Here is a 19,851-nt window from a genome sequence, read left to right as displayed (position 1 = left end):
CATTAAATAAGGGCAAATTAGCATACATCATGGAACTTTATCCTGAACATGTCTAGTGAGTTGGTCTGTAAAATTGACAAAATATAATAGAACTCTTTAACTAAAGACTAAAAAACTGACATGGTTATTGTGTCTTGTTCTCCGACATGAATGCTCTGCATTCAGAATTTTCATCATGAATATTGATTTTCATAATTCAAACTCATTACTCTTCTTGTTAACATTTTATATTATATTTTTAATAATTAAGAGGCATTACTCTGATTTATAAAGTTCAGGGAGGTTGCTGTGGTTTAGAAAGCAAGGGGTTTTGAGCATGACGACACAAAGTCCAGAGAAGTTTTAAGGATTACACCAATTAGGAGAAGCGTTCTGATTGATAAGATCATAGTTAATTGGCCAAAGAAGTCTCCAGGTAGACGAAAACGAAATTGGTTGGAAGCAATTAAGAGAGCGATGAAAATAGTTAACTCAATGGAAGAGATGACCCAAAATAAAATTGACGAAAACGAAATTGGTTGGACGAAATTGATCTTTTATCCACTTATATGATGTCCACCAAACTCCCTAGCCACTCATTTATTAATATATAGCCTTAATATCTTGATTGTTGCTTTGAGATGTATATCTTGAATCTGCAGTAAAATATGTTAGATAAAAAATGATTTGTTATTATCAAAATACAAGAGATATTGTAACATCAACCATGTTCCCAACACTATAGTTATATAAATATATGAGCAGGGGTTCTCACCCTACTTCTTCCTTTCAAAAAAAAAAAAACACCACAGGCATGGGCACAAAACTTAAATAGCTAGTTTCATAATTTCATTCATGATATGACAAATTACCCAGGATAAGCTAATATCAATCACACGAGAGCACGAAAAATATCAAGAACACACGAACACAAACATATACGTGGTTCGGCTTGCAGCCTACGTCCACGGGCAAAGGAGGAGAAAAACTTTACCAATTGTGAGGAATACAAAGAGGATCTCTCAATCCCAAATCACACCCCAAAAACCTAATACAACTTATCTTAGTTATTGTGCATGATGTCCCCAAGTTATTGTACATTGTTTTAGATTAACCCCGCTAGTCGCTTCTTCTACTTTTGACTGAAGGATCTTGAAACAACTTATCCCGAGATTAGAGGACATAATAACAATTCTGATAATTTAATTTGACTAATTTTGAAATAACTTGAGATTCTGGAGACCTAGAAAATTCAATGATTTGACGGATTAATTTCAAAACATGTTTCTACTGTTTTCGTGGAAAGCTGCATTCATCATTGATTTCATTAAACTTTAGTTGTTACAAATGAATTCAAATAACGAAAATAAAAATTACAACTTTCTTAAAAATAAACACAAGATCCGTTTATCGGCTCTTGCTTGCGTGAGTTCTTTGCCGGTGCCGGGGTTAATCCGTGGACGACCGCGAATCAGATCCGGTTGCAGGAAAATTCGGCAGAGCTTCGCCTTCGTCGAGGAAGTTTTCTGGTTTGAAGCGCTGAGATCGACAAAGCGAAATCAGGGTTCTTCTCAAGATTAAGACCAAGCCTAATCTCGAGGAACAGACGTACGGGCTTCGGATCCTTCGAACGGCTTCTCCTTTGCACCGAAGTTCGTCGGGATCTCGTTGACCTTCGCTGAAATTTCATGCTCCTTCACTCTTCAATCCAGCAGCGCCTCGTCCTCTAGATAAAATTCCAGATCTCGAATAAGACACTCTCGGGAAAAAGCAGGGACTTTTGCCGGATTGTAAAGCATTAAGGGCATCACTGGAGAATCATTGTCCCCAAGAACCTCAAAACCCATCTTTTTAAGTTCTGATCTGAAGAAATTGCTGTTCTCACGAATTTTTGCAAGCTTCACAGCCCCTATCCAAATAAAATTAACAAGTGAGAATGTTTCCAGTTACAAACATAACAGAAAAAAGAATTGAATTAGGAAGAAAATCCCTGTTTACCCCTATTGGACCCATCTTCACCAAGAATAACCTTAAGTGCACATATTGCCTGTTCTACCGCAGGTGGTGGCATGGATGTTGCGTAAATATGTGCAGGGCATGTGTGCTTCAGGTACTGAACTGTATCCTAGTAAAGGGTACAAAGGAAGTTCAGTAGCGAAATTGTTATCCATATCCTCTAAAATTTCACTGTCATAACTATTTTGAGGTCAAAGGGTAATTGCAGATAGACTCCCAGTACTATCACCCAATTGTAGATAGACCTGTGTAATTCCTATTGTTGCAGATAGAACCAAAAGCGGAATTTTTTTTAACTCTTTTACCTTTAAAGAAAGAGAGAATTGTTTTTTGACAAACAGAGCTCCAGAGGGAAAATATAAATAAAAAATTCACTCGGGGGTCCGTCCGCAATAATATAACTATAGGTTATCAGCAACTGGTACGGGGTCGATCTGTAATTCGGTGATAGTATAAGGGGCCTATTCACAATTAACCCAGTGTAAAAGTAAACAGACCTTTGATGCTGCGATGTAGCCTCCACAAGATCCAAATGATTTTGAAAGTGTTCCCATCATTATATCTATATCAGCAGGGTCTACTCCGAGGAGCTCACAAACACCTCTGCCCGTTTTTCCAACCGCACCCATGCTATGTGCCTCATCGATATAAGTATACGCCTGTAACGAAGAAGGCACAAGATAAGTCTGTTTCCATTAGCCACAAGTTGATGCTCTCTATGAATTTTTGTCCATAAATTCGATCTGACACACACACAGACGCTCACGCCTCCCTCCCTCCCTTCCTTCCTCCCACCCACCCACGCACGCACCCACGCACATGTATAGGAATGAAAAGTGTTCCTAAGGTGACACCCTACATTTAATCTGAGGAAGCACCTTCAAAACTACGTTATATGCAACCAATTGACTAGATCCACTCCGTTCATTACAATTTATATCTTTCGGATTATATCTAGAAAAAAAAATTAGGCATATTGGGTTACAATTACTCATACATCTAGTGATTGTAAAATTGATGGTTTTACGACAATACAACTAAAGATAATGAAAAATAGGTGTTAGAAGTATTGAAACATCATGCTTTTTTTTGTTATAGATGTTTCGGAACATTTAGATCATGATAAATGGAGCGGATCATCTACTGGAAGAGTCTAACCTGTGCATCAAAAGATGATTACTTAGAATGAATCTAAAGTGTTACCCCAGAATACTAAATACACACACATAATGATAAAATGAGATGGCGAGATGAGATTCTTATCGTGAGATGGTCCAATAGGCTACCTGATACAATGATTGGCACCGTCTATCGTAATATGTGTTGCGCGCAGCGGAAATTTCGGCAGCACTTCGGCAGCACAACAAGAGAGTCAGATCGCAATAAGAATTCCCGTCTCACCAAGGAGACAAGAATCTGAAGCGGATATCTCAACCAAGTGAGATATCGGCTCTTCCTCTCATCAGTTCTAGGACTGACCTGTCGAGGGATCCTAAAAGCTATTACAAATCACACAAAAGCAGTACAACCAATTTTAACGTGGTTCGGCAAATTGCCTACGTCCACGGGGCAAGGAAGGGGGAGATCTACTAATAGAGGGAGAGAATACAACTAGGGTTTACAATCACTCACTATCTAAACCCTCAAACAAACTCTCTCAAATCCCTCTCAAACTCTCTACAAAAGGATGCACAAAACCCTAGAGAGGGGCTGCTTAAACACAAAGAAACAAAACAAACAAACTCCTTCTTTGCACGAACTGCAGCCGCACACAAAAATAAAACCAAAGCTCCTTGTGCTCTCTGTAGCCGCAACCCAAGAGAAACAAAACCTCCCTAGCACGGTTCCCGAAACCCTAGAGCTGTGATTTTATAGGCGGCTCAAGTTATACTAGTTAATCGGGTGGGCCTGCTAGGCTATCTCACGAGCTAAGAAAAAATTCCTCAACACCACATGTGTGGCCCCCACGCGAAACAAGTCTGCATTCATCAATTTCCCACGCTGCACGTGGGTGTGAGGCCCCCCTCTTCCGTTCGTTCACAATACATTATCATGGAGAAATGATATTCAACAATACTTACCGCCTGTGACAAATCTGGCCTCGTACATACCATCGCGTACATCAAGCTCCCAACCGCGCTCGCATATGGAGTCTTCGACATCAACTCACGATCTTCAACTGACTTCGGTGAGAGACCAGCTGAAAGCTTCAAATGGGCTCCCAATGGTACACTAACTGGCTTCGTATCCATGCTAACATGGAATCGCTGTAGAACTTTCTTCAAATAAGCCACCTGTGTCAAACAAATTCTGCCATTTTTCTTGTCTCTGCCGATCTCCATCCCTAAAATGCGCTTCGCCTCGCCCAATTCCTTCATCTCAAACTCATTTGAAAGCTGAACTTTCAACTCATCTATAGCCGACCTGGAAATAGAGGCAACCAACATGTCATCGACATAGAGCAACAAATAAATATACGCACCTCCTTTCAACTTGCGAAAATATACGCAAGGATCAAACTGGCTCCGAGTGTACGAATGACCAAGCATAAAACCATCGAATCGCCTATACCACTGTCGAGGAGACTGCTTCAAACCGTATAGCGATTTCTTCAGTTTGCAAACTAATTTTTCTTTCCCTGCAGCTCGGAATCCCAATGGCTGAGTCATATATATTTCTTCATCAAGATCACCATGAAGAAATGCCGTTTTCACATCCAACTGATCTAATTCCAAACCATACTGTGCCACCAAAGCTAGCAAAATCCGAATCGAAGAATGCTTCACCACCGGAGAGAAAACCTCATTATAGTCAATACCTTCCTCCTGTGCATAGCCCTTCGCAACCAACCTAGCCTTGAATCTCAACGGAGTGCCTTCAATGCCCTCCTTCTTCGTGTATACCCACTTGCAACCAATTGCTTTCCGCCCCTTTGGAAGCTCAACAAGCTCCCATGTATCGTTCTTATGAAGAGATTCCATCTCCTCCTGCATAGCCACCTGCCACGAATCAGCCTCCGAACTCTGCTCGGCCTCTCTGAATGTAGTAGGCACTAACTCATCGATACTCTCCACCGGAAGTGCATACGCAACTGTGTCGGCATACCGTGCTGGCATCTGTATGTTTCTCCTCTGTCTCCTAGCCGCAATAGAATCCTGAACCTGAGCCGTCGGTTCCTGATCCTGCACATTTGTACTCGTATCCTCCGTGTCATCGTCGTGCTCGCCTGGCGTCACCTCAGTCGGCACCTGCATGGATACTGTACCATCTGGACAATGTGGAGCTGCATCGATCTCCACCACCTGCGATATCTCCTCCGTCGGGTCGCTCTCCACCTGATGAGAGCTGGGAAGCTTCAAGATAGAAGCCTCATCAAATGTGACGTCCCTACTCAGAACAATCTTTTTATCAACTGGATCCCAAAGCTTGTATCCCTTGACACCACGCTTGAATCCTACAAATATGGCCTTCCTAGCTCGAGGTTCCAATTTATCAGTTCTAACATGATAATATGCAGGGCACCCGAATACCTTGAGCTGGTCATAGTCATGTGCTGGCTTTCCCGACCACATCTCCATAGGGGTTTTCCCCTCAATCGCAGATGAAGGCAGCCTATTAATGAGGTGGCTCGCATATGTAAGTGCCTCAGCCCAAAAGATCTTCTCCAAACCACTCTGCGACAATAAGCATCGGATCTTCTCCAGTAAAGACCGATTCAACCTCTCTGCCACCCCATTTTGCTGCGGTGTATGACTAACTGTGAAGTGTCTCTCTATGCCCTCGTCTCGACATAGCTGCTGAAAGGGGTCAGAAGTATACTCACCACCGTTGTCGGATCGCAACGTCTTGATCTTTCTCCCAGTCTGCAGTTCCAATCTCTTCTTCCACTCCACAAACAAATCTAGGACTTCACTCTTCTTCGTCATGGTGTACACCCAACAACGCCTAGAATAGTCATCTACAAAAGTGACGAACCAATGTCTACCACCAAGTGATGCAGTCTTGGTGGGACCCCAAACGTCTGTGTGCACGTAATCCAGGATGCCCCTCGTCTGATGAATGGCAGTCCCGAACTTCACCTTCGTCTTCTTGCCAAGAACACAGTGCTCACAGAACTCAATCTTCCCACTCTTGGCTCCCTTCAATAGCCCCTGCTTGCACAATGTCTGCAGTGACTTTTCACCTGTGTGCCCCAATCTATAGTGCCAAAGTCTGCTCATGTCCGCTTCTGAAATAGCCGAAGCAACCTGGCCAATCTCGGTGCTTCCCTTCAGATAATACAAATTCCGATTGCGGACTCCCCTCATCACCACCAATGATCCCTTAGTAACCTTCGCTACAGCGTTTTCGAAAGTCACCTTGAATCCCTTCGCCTCCAAAGCTCCAACTGAGATAAGATTTTTCTTCAGTTGAGGAACAAATCTCACCTCCTTCAACTCACGGACTACTCCATCGTGCATCCTAATCCGCACGGTACCTATCCCACAAACGCCACAGGATTGATCATTTCCCATGACAACAACGCCCCCGTCGACTTTCTCAAAAGATGCAAACCAGTCTCGCCTAGGGGTCACATGAAAGGTAGCGCCGGAATCAAGCATCCAATCTGATGCATCCACATGGTTCACCTCCGGAGTAATCAGTAGAGAAAAGCACGAATCATCGGAATCATCGCCTTTCGCAATGTTCACCTCATTGGCCTTCGGGCCCTTTTTCTTGCTATTCTCCTTCTCTTTGAGCTTCGGGCAGTCTCTCTTCCAATGTCCCTGCTCCTTGCAGAATGCACATTGGTTCTTTGTTAGTTGGTGACGGCCTCTAGACTTTGACCTCCCTCTGTTACCACCTTTCGGATATGGGCTTCTACCTCTTGTCGACAAGGCCTCTCCTGAAGTACTAGCGCGGGAAGTCTCCTTATCCTTCCTCCTCAAATCGTAGTTCGTCAAAGCGTTAGTCACTTCACTATAGCTGATAGAAGATCTCCCGTTCAACAAAGTGAGCACGAAGGTATCATACTCCTCATCCGGTAAGGAGCCCAACAAAATAATCGCCTTGTACTCATCCGATATCTTCTCATCAACATTCGCCAAGTCCGACAACAACTTCGTATAGTTGTTCACATGAGCCGCAAGCGAGGTGCCTCTGGACATCTGGAATCTGAATAACCTACGCAGCAAGTGCAATCGGTTCTCAACACTCTTCGTAAGGTACTTATTGTTGAGAATTTCCCACATCTTCATTGCAGACGTCACCCCAATCACATCATATTTCAGCTCCTGTTCCAAACAGGACCTGATCACCCCACAAGCGTTCCTATTCATTTTCTCCCATACCGCCTCTTCATATTTAGGTGGCCTCTCGTGGACCATGATGGTCTCTTCCAAATTCTGAGCATTGAGCGCATCCTGTACGTCGCTCATCCACAAACCAAAGTTGATTTTTCCGTCATATTTCACCACACTAATTTTGGTGTTTTGAAAACCAACTTGTATTGTACCCGCCATCGATTTGCTGCTTTCACCTTCTTCTCCCATTGCGAACTAACTCCAAATTGTAGAGAAAGAACAAATTTGATAGAATTAGGAACCACCCAACTGAACCCTAGATCGGATTCCAAATAGATCTCCTATCCACACGAGGAAAGCGAAATCTCCAACGGCAACTCCTAATGCTATCTCCACCGAAGCCGAGAACTCCAAGAACTAAGCTTCACACAAGAATCTTCCTCCACCAAAAAACCCTAGATCTGAAATCTGGGCTCTGATACCACTTGTTGCGCGCAGCGGAAATTTCGGCAGCACTTCGGCAGCACAACAAGAGAGTCAGATCGCAATAAGAATTCCCGTCTCACCAAGGAGACAAGAATCTGAAGCGGATATCTCAACCAAGTGAGATATCGGCTCTTCCTCTCATCAGTTCTAGGACTGACCTGTCGAGGGATCCTAAAAGCTATTACAAATCACACAAAAGCAGTACAACCAATTTTAACGTGGTTCGGCAAATTGCCTACGTCCACGGGGCAAGGAAGGGGGAGATCTACTAATAGAGGGAGAGAATACAACTAGGGTTTACAATCACTCACTATCTAAACCCTCAAACAAACTCTCTCAAATCCCTCTCAAACTCTCTACAAAAGGATGCACAAAACCCTAGAGAGGGGCTGCTTAAACACAAAGAAACAAAACAAACAAACTCCTTCTTTGCACGAACTGCAGCCGCACACAAAAATAAAACCAAAGCTCCTTGTGCTCTCTGTAGCCGCAACCCAAGAGAAACAAAACCTCCCTAGCACGGTTCCCGAAACCCTAGAGCTGTGATTTTATAGGCGGCTCAAGTTATACTAGTTAATCGGGTGGGCCTGCTAGGCTATCTCACGAGCTAAGAAAAAAATTCCTCAACACCACATGTGTGGCCCCCACGCGAAACAAGTCTGCATTCATCAATTTCCCACGCTGCACGTGGGTGTGAGGCCCCCCTCTTCCGTTCGTTCACAATATGCACTCATCATGATCTGTGTATAGGAAAATTCCATTGTTTACATATTTCTAATCATTATATCAACTATGTGCAAAATGAACGTACAACTATTAAGTTGTCTGAAAACTCATCATATGAAACTAGTTTGGTTTATATTCTAGAAGACTCCAAACTATGTGAAATTTTCACCACGTGCATTTGATGATGTTCGGAACACGATGTACACTACCGATCATGAATTAAATGAGCCGATTAATATATCTCACGATAAAATAGGGTTACAATATACCTAGGGTGTAATTATCTAGTACCACACATTTTACCACCGTTGGATTTTATAGATTGATCAAGATTAAACCATCCCAAGATCATCTGGAAACATATTAGATTTGTTTTTTAGCCCTTTATGTTGACATAGTATTTTTATTTAGATTCTTAAACCTGTTAATTAGCAATCATATAATTAGAGTTGCACATGTGATTCTTTATGTCAGCATGCGGCATGAGATGCTTTATGGCTTGAACTAATATTAGTGGTCATGGGCTTAAAGTAGTAGTTCCAAATTTGTACATCTATATAGAAGTGCATAAAATAAGTTTAATAACTTTTTTAATAATCTAATTACTTTACCGCCATCAGGAAACATAAGTGATAGGCATATCCTTAATTTTTTAACATAAATATTTTGCCAACTCATGGAGCAAACATCATTATTCATGTACAACTCAATAAAGAACGCTTCTTAATATTCCTCTGTGGTCCTCACCAAATATTTAAGTCATTTAATCTTTAACAATTTATAAAATCCAATGGTGGAAATAGATGTAAGCTAGTTACACCATAAGTGTATTGTAACCCTACACACACAGATATACACATACATAAATATATGGGGATGGCTACCTTTATGCTCTATGAAAAATGAACTTATTCATCCCTCTTTTACCAATAAAGCAAGGGTAAACACGTCATTAAGGAGATGACAGCTCATTGAAATTTAATGCCCTAATCTCATGAGTTATTGACCAAATTATCATCTCTTTTACCTATTTCAATATACTTCCTCTTTTATCAAGGATCTCTAACTCAAGTAGCTTATGGCTCACATTTGAAACCATCAGCCCAATCCTTACGGTTCTAAGCTATGGCAAAAATTTTAGCAAGGTTATTGATAGCGGATAGCATTGCGTAGCGGTGAGGAACCGCTAAGATTATTTGGGGCTATAGCGGCAAAAAGCGTATAGTCAAATACGCAATCTAAATATATTATATAATATATTATATATATATATATTATATATATATATATAATATATATATATATATTCAAATTTAATAAAAATTTTAGAAAATTCAAAAATGTATATTTTATGATCTAAAGAGATCCTAAATATGAAATAGATATGTAACAATAACATAATACTGAAGACAACTGGAGGAGGGCTCAAAGAGTCGTTGTCTTCAAGAAGATGAGTAGAGCGGTGAGAGGACTGCAGTAGGAGCTCAAAGTGAGAGGAGGTGTTGTGGCGATGAGAGGAGGTGCTGAGTGAGATGCCGGAGGCTGTAGGAGACGATAGGAAGACGTCGAAAGTCGCGGGAGGCGGCGATGCGGTGGGAGGCAACGATCGTTTTGGAGGAATTAGGGTTTTTTTTAGAGTTGGATCACGAGAGGGAGACTCATGAGAGAAAAAACAATGATCGGTAATAACTTAAGACATCAGGTCTTCTAGGTGCGGGTGAGTAACTTAAAAAAACCTAAAAACACTTTTAAATAGCAGTCAAAAAGCAATCACCTACAATCACCCACTATTCACTACTATGGCGCGCTATTGGCCTCTTTTGCAAGTGAAAAACACATACTCCCCAATATGTCACCGCTATTAGGCGATAGCAATGCGAAAGGGGCGGCTAACGCTATTAGCGCTGCTATAGCAATGCGAAAGGGTCGGCTAACGCTATTAGCGCTGCTATTGCAGTGCTATTTACCGCTATTTATAACAATGATTAATAGGATAATATTGTCATCCTTCATCAGAACACATGCCCTTCTTTAGATAGCTACTCACTAATAAGGATTGACACAAGGTACTTCATCATCTAGAAGTAGATTTATTTTTTAAATAAAAGTCTAAAGCAGAGTAAAGATGACTCTTTTGTTGGAGAGAATCAAAGTTGGAATTATCTTATAATTATGTTGGTCATTTTAGAATAAGAAAAGGAAAATATTAGTTCTCCTATAAGCTTTTGAAGAAGAATCGAGCTAGGAATCTAAAGTAGAGGATGTTTTTCCTTGGTTTTCATCAAGCATCTTTCTCATTATCATAGGAAATAAAAGTACAACGTAAAAAAGGAGTAGAGGATTTTAATTGCGGTAGTTATAGAAGAGAAATTGATTTTATACCTCATGAAATTAGTTATTTAATTGCATGAGCTGTCCTCTCTTACTAAAGACAAAAAAGCACCCTTACTTTATTAATAAAATAACGATAAATCTGCCATTTTCTACAGCATATAACTAAAGCATATAATTAAGTTGGTTATACCCAGGGAAACAAGAAACCTTCTCATATGCGTGTGTATAAGGTAGCTACAGATAGACTCCCTGAGCTGTCTGGCATTACTACCTCTGTAGTTTCATTGTTGCAGATAGACCCTCTAGGTTAAATTTTTCTGACTCTTTTACCATTTATGAATTTTTGACTAATATTGCCCCTGATCAAATTAGTGAATATAGCTAAGGGTTAGAGAGTCAAAATTTTAACCCAGGGGGGTCTATCTGCAGCAATGAAACTACGGGAGTAGTAAGTTCACAAGAACAATACTATAGGGGGCCTATGTGCAATACTACAATTAACCCTTTATATAAAAGCAAACCTTATATTTCTTGCAAATAGATATGATCTCTGGAAGTTTGCAAAACGCCCCCTCCATGCTATAGATTCCCTCAATAATAACTAGTATTTTCTTCCACGATCTATGTGTCCGAGGTTGTCCAGCAGCAATCTGCTCTCTTAGCACCTGCTCCAAGTGAGCCGGATCTACATGTAAAAATCCAGTTTGTTAGACTACAAACTATGACCCTCAACCCTTATCACAACTTTGAAGTTTTGATTGAAGTAACGGGCACTATAAAATTATATAAGAGCAACCTAGGTTACATTCCTACCAACCATGAATTTAAAGAGGATATAGAAACAAATTGTTATTGTTGAGTGCGACCAGGTTACGGCCCATAAAAAGGACAATCAACTTATGGCGAGTCATGTTAAAGTATATAAAATTATCACTCTTCAACCCTTGTCTCAATTTCAAAGTTTGGGTGCAATGGTAGGGCCCTTAAGACAAATAAAGCTTTTTTTTAAATTTTTTTTGCTCAAATTATATAAAGCTTAATCCTCACCAAAGATTCAGAACTTACTGTTGTTTTGGAAGACACGTACTACTGCCCCTGATTCTCGTGCACCATTAACAATTGAATTATGGTTCAAAGAATCGCTAATTATCAACCCTCCCTGTTTATGGTCATCAGAAATTACAAGAAATAATCTTATTAGAGAACAATAACAATAACAACAAACACTTTATCCCAAATTTGTGGGTTGGCTGCATGAATCATATTTCTCTATTCAGTTATCTTAAGAGCTATCTCCTGCATTAAGTTAACTATTCATAGTAGTCAGGAAAAAAACTCAAAAAGTTTGAAGTTCACACTGTTCAGTACAAACCTTCCCAATGAGCACAGGGATGACGGCAGAGTTCGTAACATAACCCGTACCAAATATAATGGCAGCTGGCTTTCCTACAAATCGAGCAACCAACTCCTCCAGTTCGTAGTGCAGATTTGTAGTTCCTAATGGAAGAAAAAATGGATTATTTTTTATTCAAAATCATCAACTTTTTTTTCATAATATTCATGAGGCTAATTATTAAATGGCTTACCTTACTTTGCACTCATTTACCCTCATTTGTTTTTGGCACTATTTAAATAGACTAAAGTTTTTAAAATTGGTATGTTAGTACCATTTGTATGCAAAAGTGAGAATGCATTTGCTTCCCTCTTGATACTCCCACGATAATTATAAAACTTTTTAACCTCATTTGTTACTGTTAAACATATTACAGTTGTATTTTAAAACAAATTTGAGGTGGATTTAAGTAGAATTCAGGTAGGTGTAACAGTGAATTCAACAAACATCAAAAAGCTCTGAAATTAGCATGTGGGTAACATATGAGAATATTGGAGAATATTCTCACATTTGCATAACAAAAAGTAACAAAGTGGCAATATTAAAAACTCTAAGGTATATAAGTGCTGCAAAAAAACATGTGAGTGTATATATCTGCAAAGTAGGAGAACAACAATGTATTTAATTGCTAACTAGCCTATTCATGAGGAAAAAGAACATTCATACCTCCATCTACACGAGCACTGCAGGTGCTGGAAGAATATTTCTTCAAGGATTCAATAACACGAGGTGTACAATATTCATCTGATGAAGCAAAACCAAGGTAGTTGAATGATCCTAGGTTGATGCATCTAGTGGAATTTGAGGTCCGGCTGCAGTAATAAAAACAAGTTAGATTCCTGCTCTCCATGTCTGAGTTAAAACAAATAATAATATTTGAAGCATCTAAAATCTCAGTCGTTAACAACCAAATGGAAGTATCAACATTTTTTATCCTATCTACATCCCTTGAATCATTCGTAAAACTGTATGTTCTAGCTCTTACAGACCATTAATCTTGGAAGACTAGTAAACTAGCATACATGATCTAAACATTAAAGGTGATATATTTTCTTAAAGGCGCAATTACTAGGTAGGATGAGCTAAAGAAATATTTGGGGGTACTTCCTATTAGCACTTACTGTAATGTCTTGTTATTGTCGTTGCTATAACGTTCAACCACATCAATCCAAGAATCTGGTGCGCTTGAAATTGGTCTGTTAGCACAATCCTGCAGAAAAAGAATTTTGCATCAGAATAGTTCAGAAAACGCACGTTTATATCGCAAATACTCCTAGAAAAACTTGTACACATTATAGATATGATTCTCGATTAGCTCTTCAATCTCCAAGACGTGCTCACATTAGCCCACTCAAGAACAAATAAATATTCTTACCTTTTACAAATAACAAACCATTTATTTTTCTTTTTCTTACTCCGAGAGACAATGTTTTATCGTTAAAGCTATTGCATATGAAAACCATATATTTCATAAGTTCTCAAAAAGTTAACCTGCGGAACATCTTTTTGTATGCCTTCTAATATGCAAATCGTAAATTTCAAAGTTTATATTAAAAATCCATTACTTACTTTGAAACTGTCCACTTAGACAATTAGAATTGAAGAATAATCGTTACGTGTAAACTCCTGTCAAGATTCCTAATGAAATTTTGTGCAATAGTCTTGTATTTCAGTCCGGGAGGCATCGAAAGAGTCTGAAACGAAACAAGAGGTGAAACAAGGCGCAACACAGTGAAATGGCGAGGCAATAGTTGTGCACCGGTCAGTTGGACCAGTCGGGTGCCTCTGGCGGTATACCAACCAATCACATCAGTCTATCGAACCGGTCAGTCAGACCGAGTCAGGCTGATTTGTTTGTTTTGGAATTCTATTCGGGTTAGGAGTCATATATGGTATTGTATAAGATTTTGAACCCTGTTTTCCAAGTCTTGGGTTTGATGATTGAAGCCAAGGAAAGTGCATATTGTAAAAGTCTAAAAGAGAGTTAGAGATAAACTAAGAAGAGAAATCTAAGGTCTTGAGAGATCTTTTTGGTGAAATTGAAAGAAGGTTTCTTGTGAGTTCTTTCAAGAATACGAGAAAGATTGTATCTTTGTAATCTCTAATATAAAGAGAACTCAAATCTCTCCCGTAGATAGGCGATTGTTGAACCACGTAAATGCTTGTATTCTGTGTAATTGCTTTCTTTTCTGAAAGTGGTTTGCCTTCCTCTTCAGTTCGATCTCAAAGTTATTGATTGATCGATTACTCTAGGAAGGAGGATATCTAATTGGGAGATTTGATAATGCTTCGATAGGCAACGCTTTGCATAGGACATTGATTTGTGTGTAACAATTGGTATCGGGTTGTGATAGGTGTGTCAACATGAACTTTAGTGTGGTAAATATCAGTAAAAATCACAACAAATTTTCTTTTGAATGTACATCCACACACAACCTAAGTTCAATGCAACAGAATGGATAACTTATTTACTGATTATTCCTTGACCCAGTTACCATACTTCAAAACCGGAGAAAGATAATAATAAAAATTGTAAATCCGCTTAAGCTAAAAATCTGGCATGTTCAAGTGAGGGAGAGCAATTCATGGATGTGGAAGCAACTTCTAAAGGTGATAGATATTCTCATTGGTAAATTTGGGAATGTTAGTAATCTACAAAATGCAATCAGTAAATGCTGTTCTGGGGGCAAAGTCATAATATCCACTATTTACAAAGAAATTGCACAGCATACTCCAAAGGTGCATTGGTCAGATACTGTCTGGGATAGTTGAAACTACCCCAAGCATTCCTTTATATTGTGGCTAGCTATTCACGCAAAGCTATTAACACAAGACAGGTTATGTCATATGGGAATACTGGACACAAATATGTGTCTTGTGTTCAAATCAGCGCAACGAAACATGTCGACATCTCCTATTTGAATGTCAATATTCTGTTGAGGTGTGGAACAATATGATGAACTGGCTGGAATACAAATGGAGGTCATGTAGTTGGGATAGTATCATCGATTGGTACAGCACCAGGCTAAAGGGAGATGGGTTCATGAAGAAATTTAAGAGGCTAGCTTTGTCTGCAACAGTGTATGCGATTTGGATTGAGAGGAACCAGCAGATCTTTCAGCAAAATACTAGAGCTCCTGAAGTCCTATTTCGCAATATTAAGTTCTCCATTCTTTCAAAAGTCTTGAATGACAAAATTCCTTTATACATAAAAGAGAAAATTGAGCAATTGTATTTCAAAAGTCTTGAATGACAAAATTCCTTTATACATAAAAGAGAAAATTGAGCAATTGTAATCTTCTTACTAGTTGATTCTTGAATGACAAAATTCCTTTATACATAAAAGAGAAAATTGAGCAATTGTAATCTTCTTACTAGTTGATTCTCAGACTATGGTCTGGATGATTTGATGTACCTAATTTTTTCACATTTGGGAAATGAATAAAATTGAATTCATTGACCAAAAAAAACAACAAAAGAGCTCAACCATATCGCCTCAATATGCCAATAAAAAGTTGCATGACTAATCAATGATCGAAGGAATTAAATATATACAAAGAATATAAGATTACTTTCTTGGGAAATAACCTCGAGCTACGCTAAACACCTAAAACAACAAGAAACGCAGTATAGAGAAAAATACACCAAGATATACAAGGTTTGACAAACTTTCCTACGTCTTCGGGAGCCACACAATTAATTTCTTATTAATCAACAATAAATTACAATACTAGAGCAGATCTCAAACTTAAGATCTCTCAATAAATATTAATTATCACTGTAGCTACAGTGATAATTTCTCTCCTTAAATCCCCTCTTTTAATTCCTCCCTCACAATCAACAATTCACTTCTTAATCAAATCCCCCTCCCCTCAAATCTTTGAGAGAACGCTGCAGAAAAAAAGAGAGCAGAGAGAGATCGCGAGAGGAGAGAGAGATCCGCCGCCGAAAAGAGAACGGGAAGAAGCATAGGGGGCTAGGGCATAGGGTTTCCCTTTTATAGGAAACCCTAGATGAGTTGTCGACAAGCTGTCAACAGCCTGTGAGGAGCTCGCCTACGCTCGTCGTCGACTTCGCCTACAGCTCGCGTGTACCTCGCCTTAAGCTCCTCGAGCTCGCCTTCGAAAGTTCTCGAGCTCGCCTCAACATCGAGCTCGCCTGTAGCTGCGTCGAGACCTCGTCTGCGTCATCGACTCGAGCTCGCATGAAGGTCGCGAGCTCGCCTATAGCTGTGACATCGACCGGAGCTCACCTGAAGTCATTCAACCTCGCCTGAATTGAAGTTTGGTTTACACCCAAACCAACAATCTCCTACTTGGAGACCAAACCGCCGTCAGCAGGCTATCTCAACAAGCATTTACTCCTGTGTGGTTCCGCCCTCATCACCTATGCATGAATACCAACTGAAGTTGCGCACAACTCCAGTTTCTAAAAGATCAATGCCTTTGTCAACATATCTGCTGGATTCTTACTTCCTTGGATCTTCTGTTGAAATCCTTTGACAATTTACCGAGCTCTGTATCTTCTGGAACCATCATGTTTCTTTTTTACTCGATACACCCACTTATTGTAATGCGCCTTCTTCCCCATGGGCAACTCAGCTAGTTCCTATGTCTGGTTAGAGATCAGAGATTTCATCTCTTCTTTCATGACAAGCTCCCACTTGCTCGCATCTCCACTCTGACAAGTTTCATCATAGATTTTAGGCTCCCCTCCATCTGTCAGTAATATATAATTCATGTATCTGCTGTTAGGCACAGAAGGACGAGAATATCTTCTCAATATCGGAGCTGGTGCGTTGGGCTCCTGCGCACCCTTCTGTCCAACAGACTCTTCTGGCTGAGGACCTTCTACATTGGGTTCTTCCGAGAGGTTACTTGTTACATCATCTGCATCTATAAATATTGACTCGCTCTCTGAGTCATCTGTCTTGTGCATGTCCTTGTACATCACTGCATCTATAAATATTGACTCGCTCTCTGAGTCATCTGTCTTGTGCATGTCCTTGTACATCACCTTCTTGTTGAATACTCTGAGTCATCTGTCTTGTGCATGTCCTTGTACATCACCTTCTTGTTGAATATCACATCTCTGCTCCTGATCACCTTTTTATTTTCATTGTCCTAAATACGGTAGTCGAACTCATCTTCACCATAGCCAATGAAAATACATTTCTTGGACTTGGGATCAAGCTTATTCCTATCTTGATTACTAATATGCATATAAGCTACACAACCGAAAACTTTAAGATGTGAGAGTTTTACCTCCTCTAGTATTCTGTACTCCAATGAAACCGATGGACCTTGGTTGATCAAGTAAGCTGTTGTCTTGACAGCTTCTGCCCAGAACTGTTTCGGTAGATCTAACTGTATACGGATGCTTCTGGCTCTCTCTGTCAACGTTCTATCCATCCTCTCAGCTACACCATTGTGCTGAGGCGTGTCAAGCACGGTTCTCTCCATTCTGATCTTGTGCTCATAGCAGAACTTCTTGAATCTCGTGTCTTCATACTCACTACCATTGTCTGTTCTGAGTTTTTTTATTCTCAGACTGGTGTCATTCTCGACCATAGTTTTTTATCTCCTGAAAGCCTCAAATACTTCTGACTTATGCTTCAGAAAGTAGACCCACACTTTCTAAGAGTGATCATTGATAAGTCACGAAGTAGTGTTTCCCACCAATGGACACGGTGGTTGTTTGTCCCCAAACATCTGAGTGAACGAGCTCTAGCTTCTCCTTCCTGAGGATTCTACCACTTGTCTGAAAGCTGACTCACTTCTGCTTTCTAAGTATGCATTTTTCACACATGTCCATCTCCACTGACTGCAGTCCTAGGAGTTTTCCCTTTGTGTGCATGATTTTCATCCCCTTCTCGCTCATATGACTGAGTCTCTGGTGCCATAACTTTGAAGTCTCATTGCCTACTACAACTGAGATTAAACAACGTGCACCTGCTATCATATATAGAGTACTAGTCTTCTTGCCTCGGGCAATCACCATTACGTCCTTTAAGATCTTTCAATCATCTCCATGGAAGGTCATAGTGTATCATTCGCCAGCCAACTGGCCTACGGATATTAAGTTCTTCCTCAGGTCGGGAATATATCTGACATCCTTTAGCTCCCATACTGACGCGTTTAACTTTATTTTTACTACACCTTTATCCACAATAGCACACGGTTGATCATCACCAATGTATACATATCCAAGATTTTCGGGAACATACTTCTCGAAAAATTCTTTCTGAGAAGTAGCATGGAATGACGCTCCAGATTCTAACACCTAAGACTCTTCCTTGCTCTCCAAAGAGCATATCAATGCGTCGTCTCCTCCTGAGGTGGAAGTGAAATTCACCTTTGCCTTCACCTCCTTCTCCTTCTGTGCACTCTTGCACTGATTTTTACAATGCCCAGTCTTTCCATAATTCCAACACTCGATAGCCTTGGAGCTGTTGCTTGGATTCCTTGACTTGGACCTCCTGTCCTTTGATCTACCTCTGTAGTTTGATTTGTCTCGTCTGTTCCTTTTGGTTAAATTTCTACCTCTTAACTTTGTATGCAATACTGAAGATGTTGTATTTTCACCCGACTCGCTCTGTCGGATCTCCTCACTGAGAACCAGATCAGGAACGTCGTCGAACGTTTCCATCAAACTTCTCTCATCTCACCTTTCCTTCATTTGCGGCCATTGCTCCCACTTGAATCTGACTTCCTCTAAATCGTTTCAGGCTCTGATACCAGTTGTTAGGAAATAACCCCGGGCTATGCTAAATCCCTAAAATAGTAAGAAACGAGTATAGAGAAAAGTACACCAAGATATACAAGGTTCGACAAACTTGTCTTCGTTCTCGGGAGCTACACAATTAATTTCTTATTAATCAACAAGAAATTATAATACAAGAGCAAATCTCAAACTTAAGATCTCTCAATAAATACTAATTATCATTGTAGATACAGTGATAATCCCTCTCCTTAAATCCCCTCTTTTAATTCCTCTCTCACAATCAACAATTCTCTTCATAATCAAATCCCCCTCCCCTCAAATCTTTGAGAGAACGCTGGAGAAAAGAAGAGAGCAAAGAGAGATCGCGAGAGGAGAGAGAGAGAGCCGTCGTCAAAAAGAAAATGGGAAGAAGCAGAGGGGGCTAGGGCACAGGGTTTCCCTTTTATAGGGAAACCCTAGTTGAGTTGTCGACAGGCTGTCGACAGCCTGTGAGGAGTTCGCCTGCGCTCGTCGTCAACTTTGCCTACAGCTCACGTAGACCTCGTTGACTCGAGCTCGCCTGAAGGTCACGAGCTCGCCTGCAGCTGCGACGTCTACTGGAGCTCGCCTGAAGTGTAGGCGTCGAAAATTGCCTATAGGTATCCACGAGCAGCTCAAAGCTTACAAAAGACGAAACGACACTCCTATCTCATCTTAATCCACAATGATCTAATCATCAGAGCTTATAAAACTCCTCGTCAGCTTTCCAACGCACTTTAAATCACTCAAATCAGAGTTGGGATAAAGAAGTTACGAAGAAAATGGACAAGCGCGCAAAACGGACTGTCTCAGCCTAAGCTAAGACACCCCGAAGTGTCTCGGCCCGAGCCGAGACACCCAAGGGTGGCTCCATTCTCGCTGAGACACCCAAAA

The 19,851-nt window shown here is 40.3% G+C and overlaps 1 protein-coding gene across 1 annotated transcript in view; it reads right to left on the bottom strand.

Annotated features, from left to right (window-relative positions):
• Positions 1-19,851, bottom strand: part of LOC109823523 (long chain base biosynthesis protein 2d-like) — a 50,132-nt gene that overhangs the window by 11,893 nt on the left and 18,388 nt on the right. Inside the window, exons 3-10 of the mRNA XM_020389804.1 lie at positions 13,338-13,426; positions 12,883-13,028; positions 12,196-12,320; positions 11,889-11,982; positions 11,345-11,508; positions 2,493-2,654; positions 1,978-2,104; positions 1,724-1,888 (exon numbers count right to left, since the gene is read on the bottom strand). Of these exons, the coding sequence (XP_020245393.1) occupies positions 1,724-1,888; positions 1,978-2,104; positions 2,493-2,654; positions 11,345-11,508; positions 11,889-11,982; positions 12,196-12,320; positions 12,883-13,028; positions 13,338-13,426 (1,072 nt within the window). The remainder of the gene's footprint in view (positions 1-1,723; positions 1,889-1,977; positions 2,105-2,492; positions 2,655-11,344; positions 11,509-11,888; positions 11,983-12,195; positions 12,321-12,882; positions 13,029-13,337; positions 13,427-19,851) is intronic.

The sequence above is a fragment of the Asparagus officinalis genome, chromosome 9 (assembly GCF_001876935.1).
Source record: "Asparagus officinalis chromosome 9, Aspof.V1, whole genome shotgun sequence".
NCBI classification, from domain to species: domain Eukaryota; kingdom Viridiplantae; phylum Streptophyta; class Magnoliopsida; order Asparagales; family Asparagaceae; genus Asparagus; species Asparagus officinalis.
Note: the sequence above shows the minus strand (reverse complement) of the source record. Positions and strands in the feature narration are given on the sequence as shown.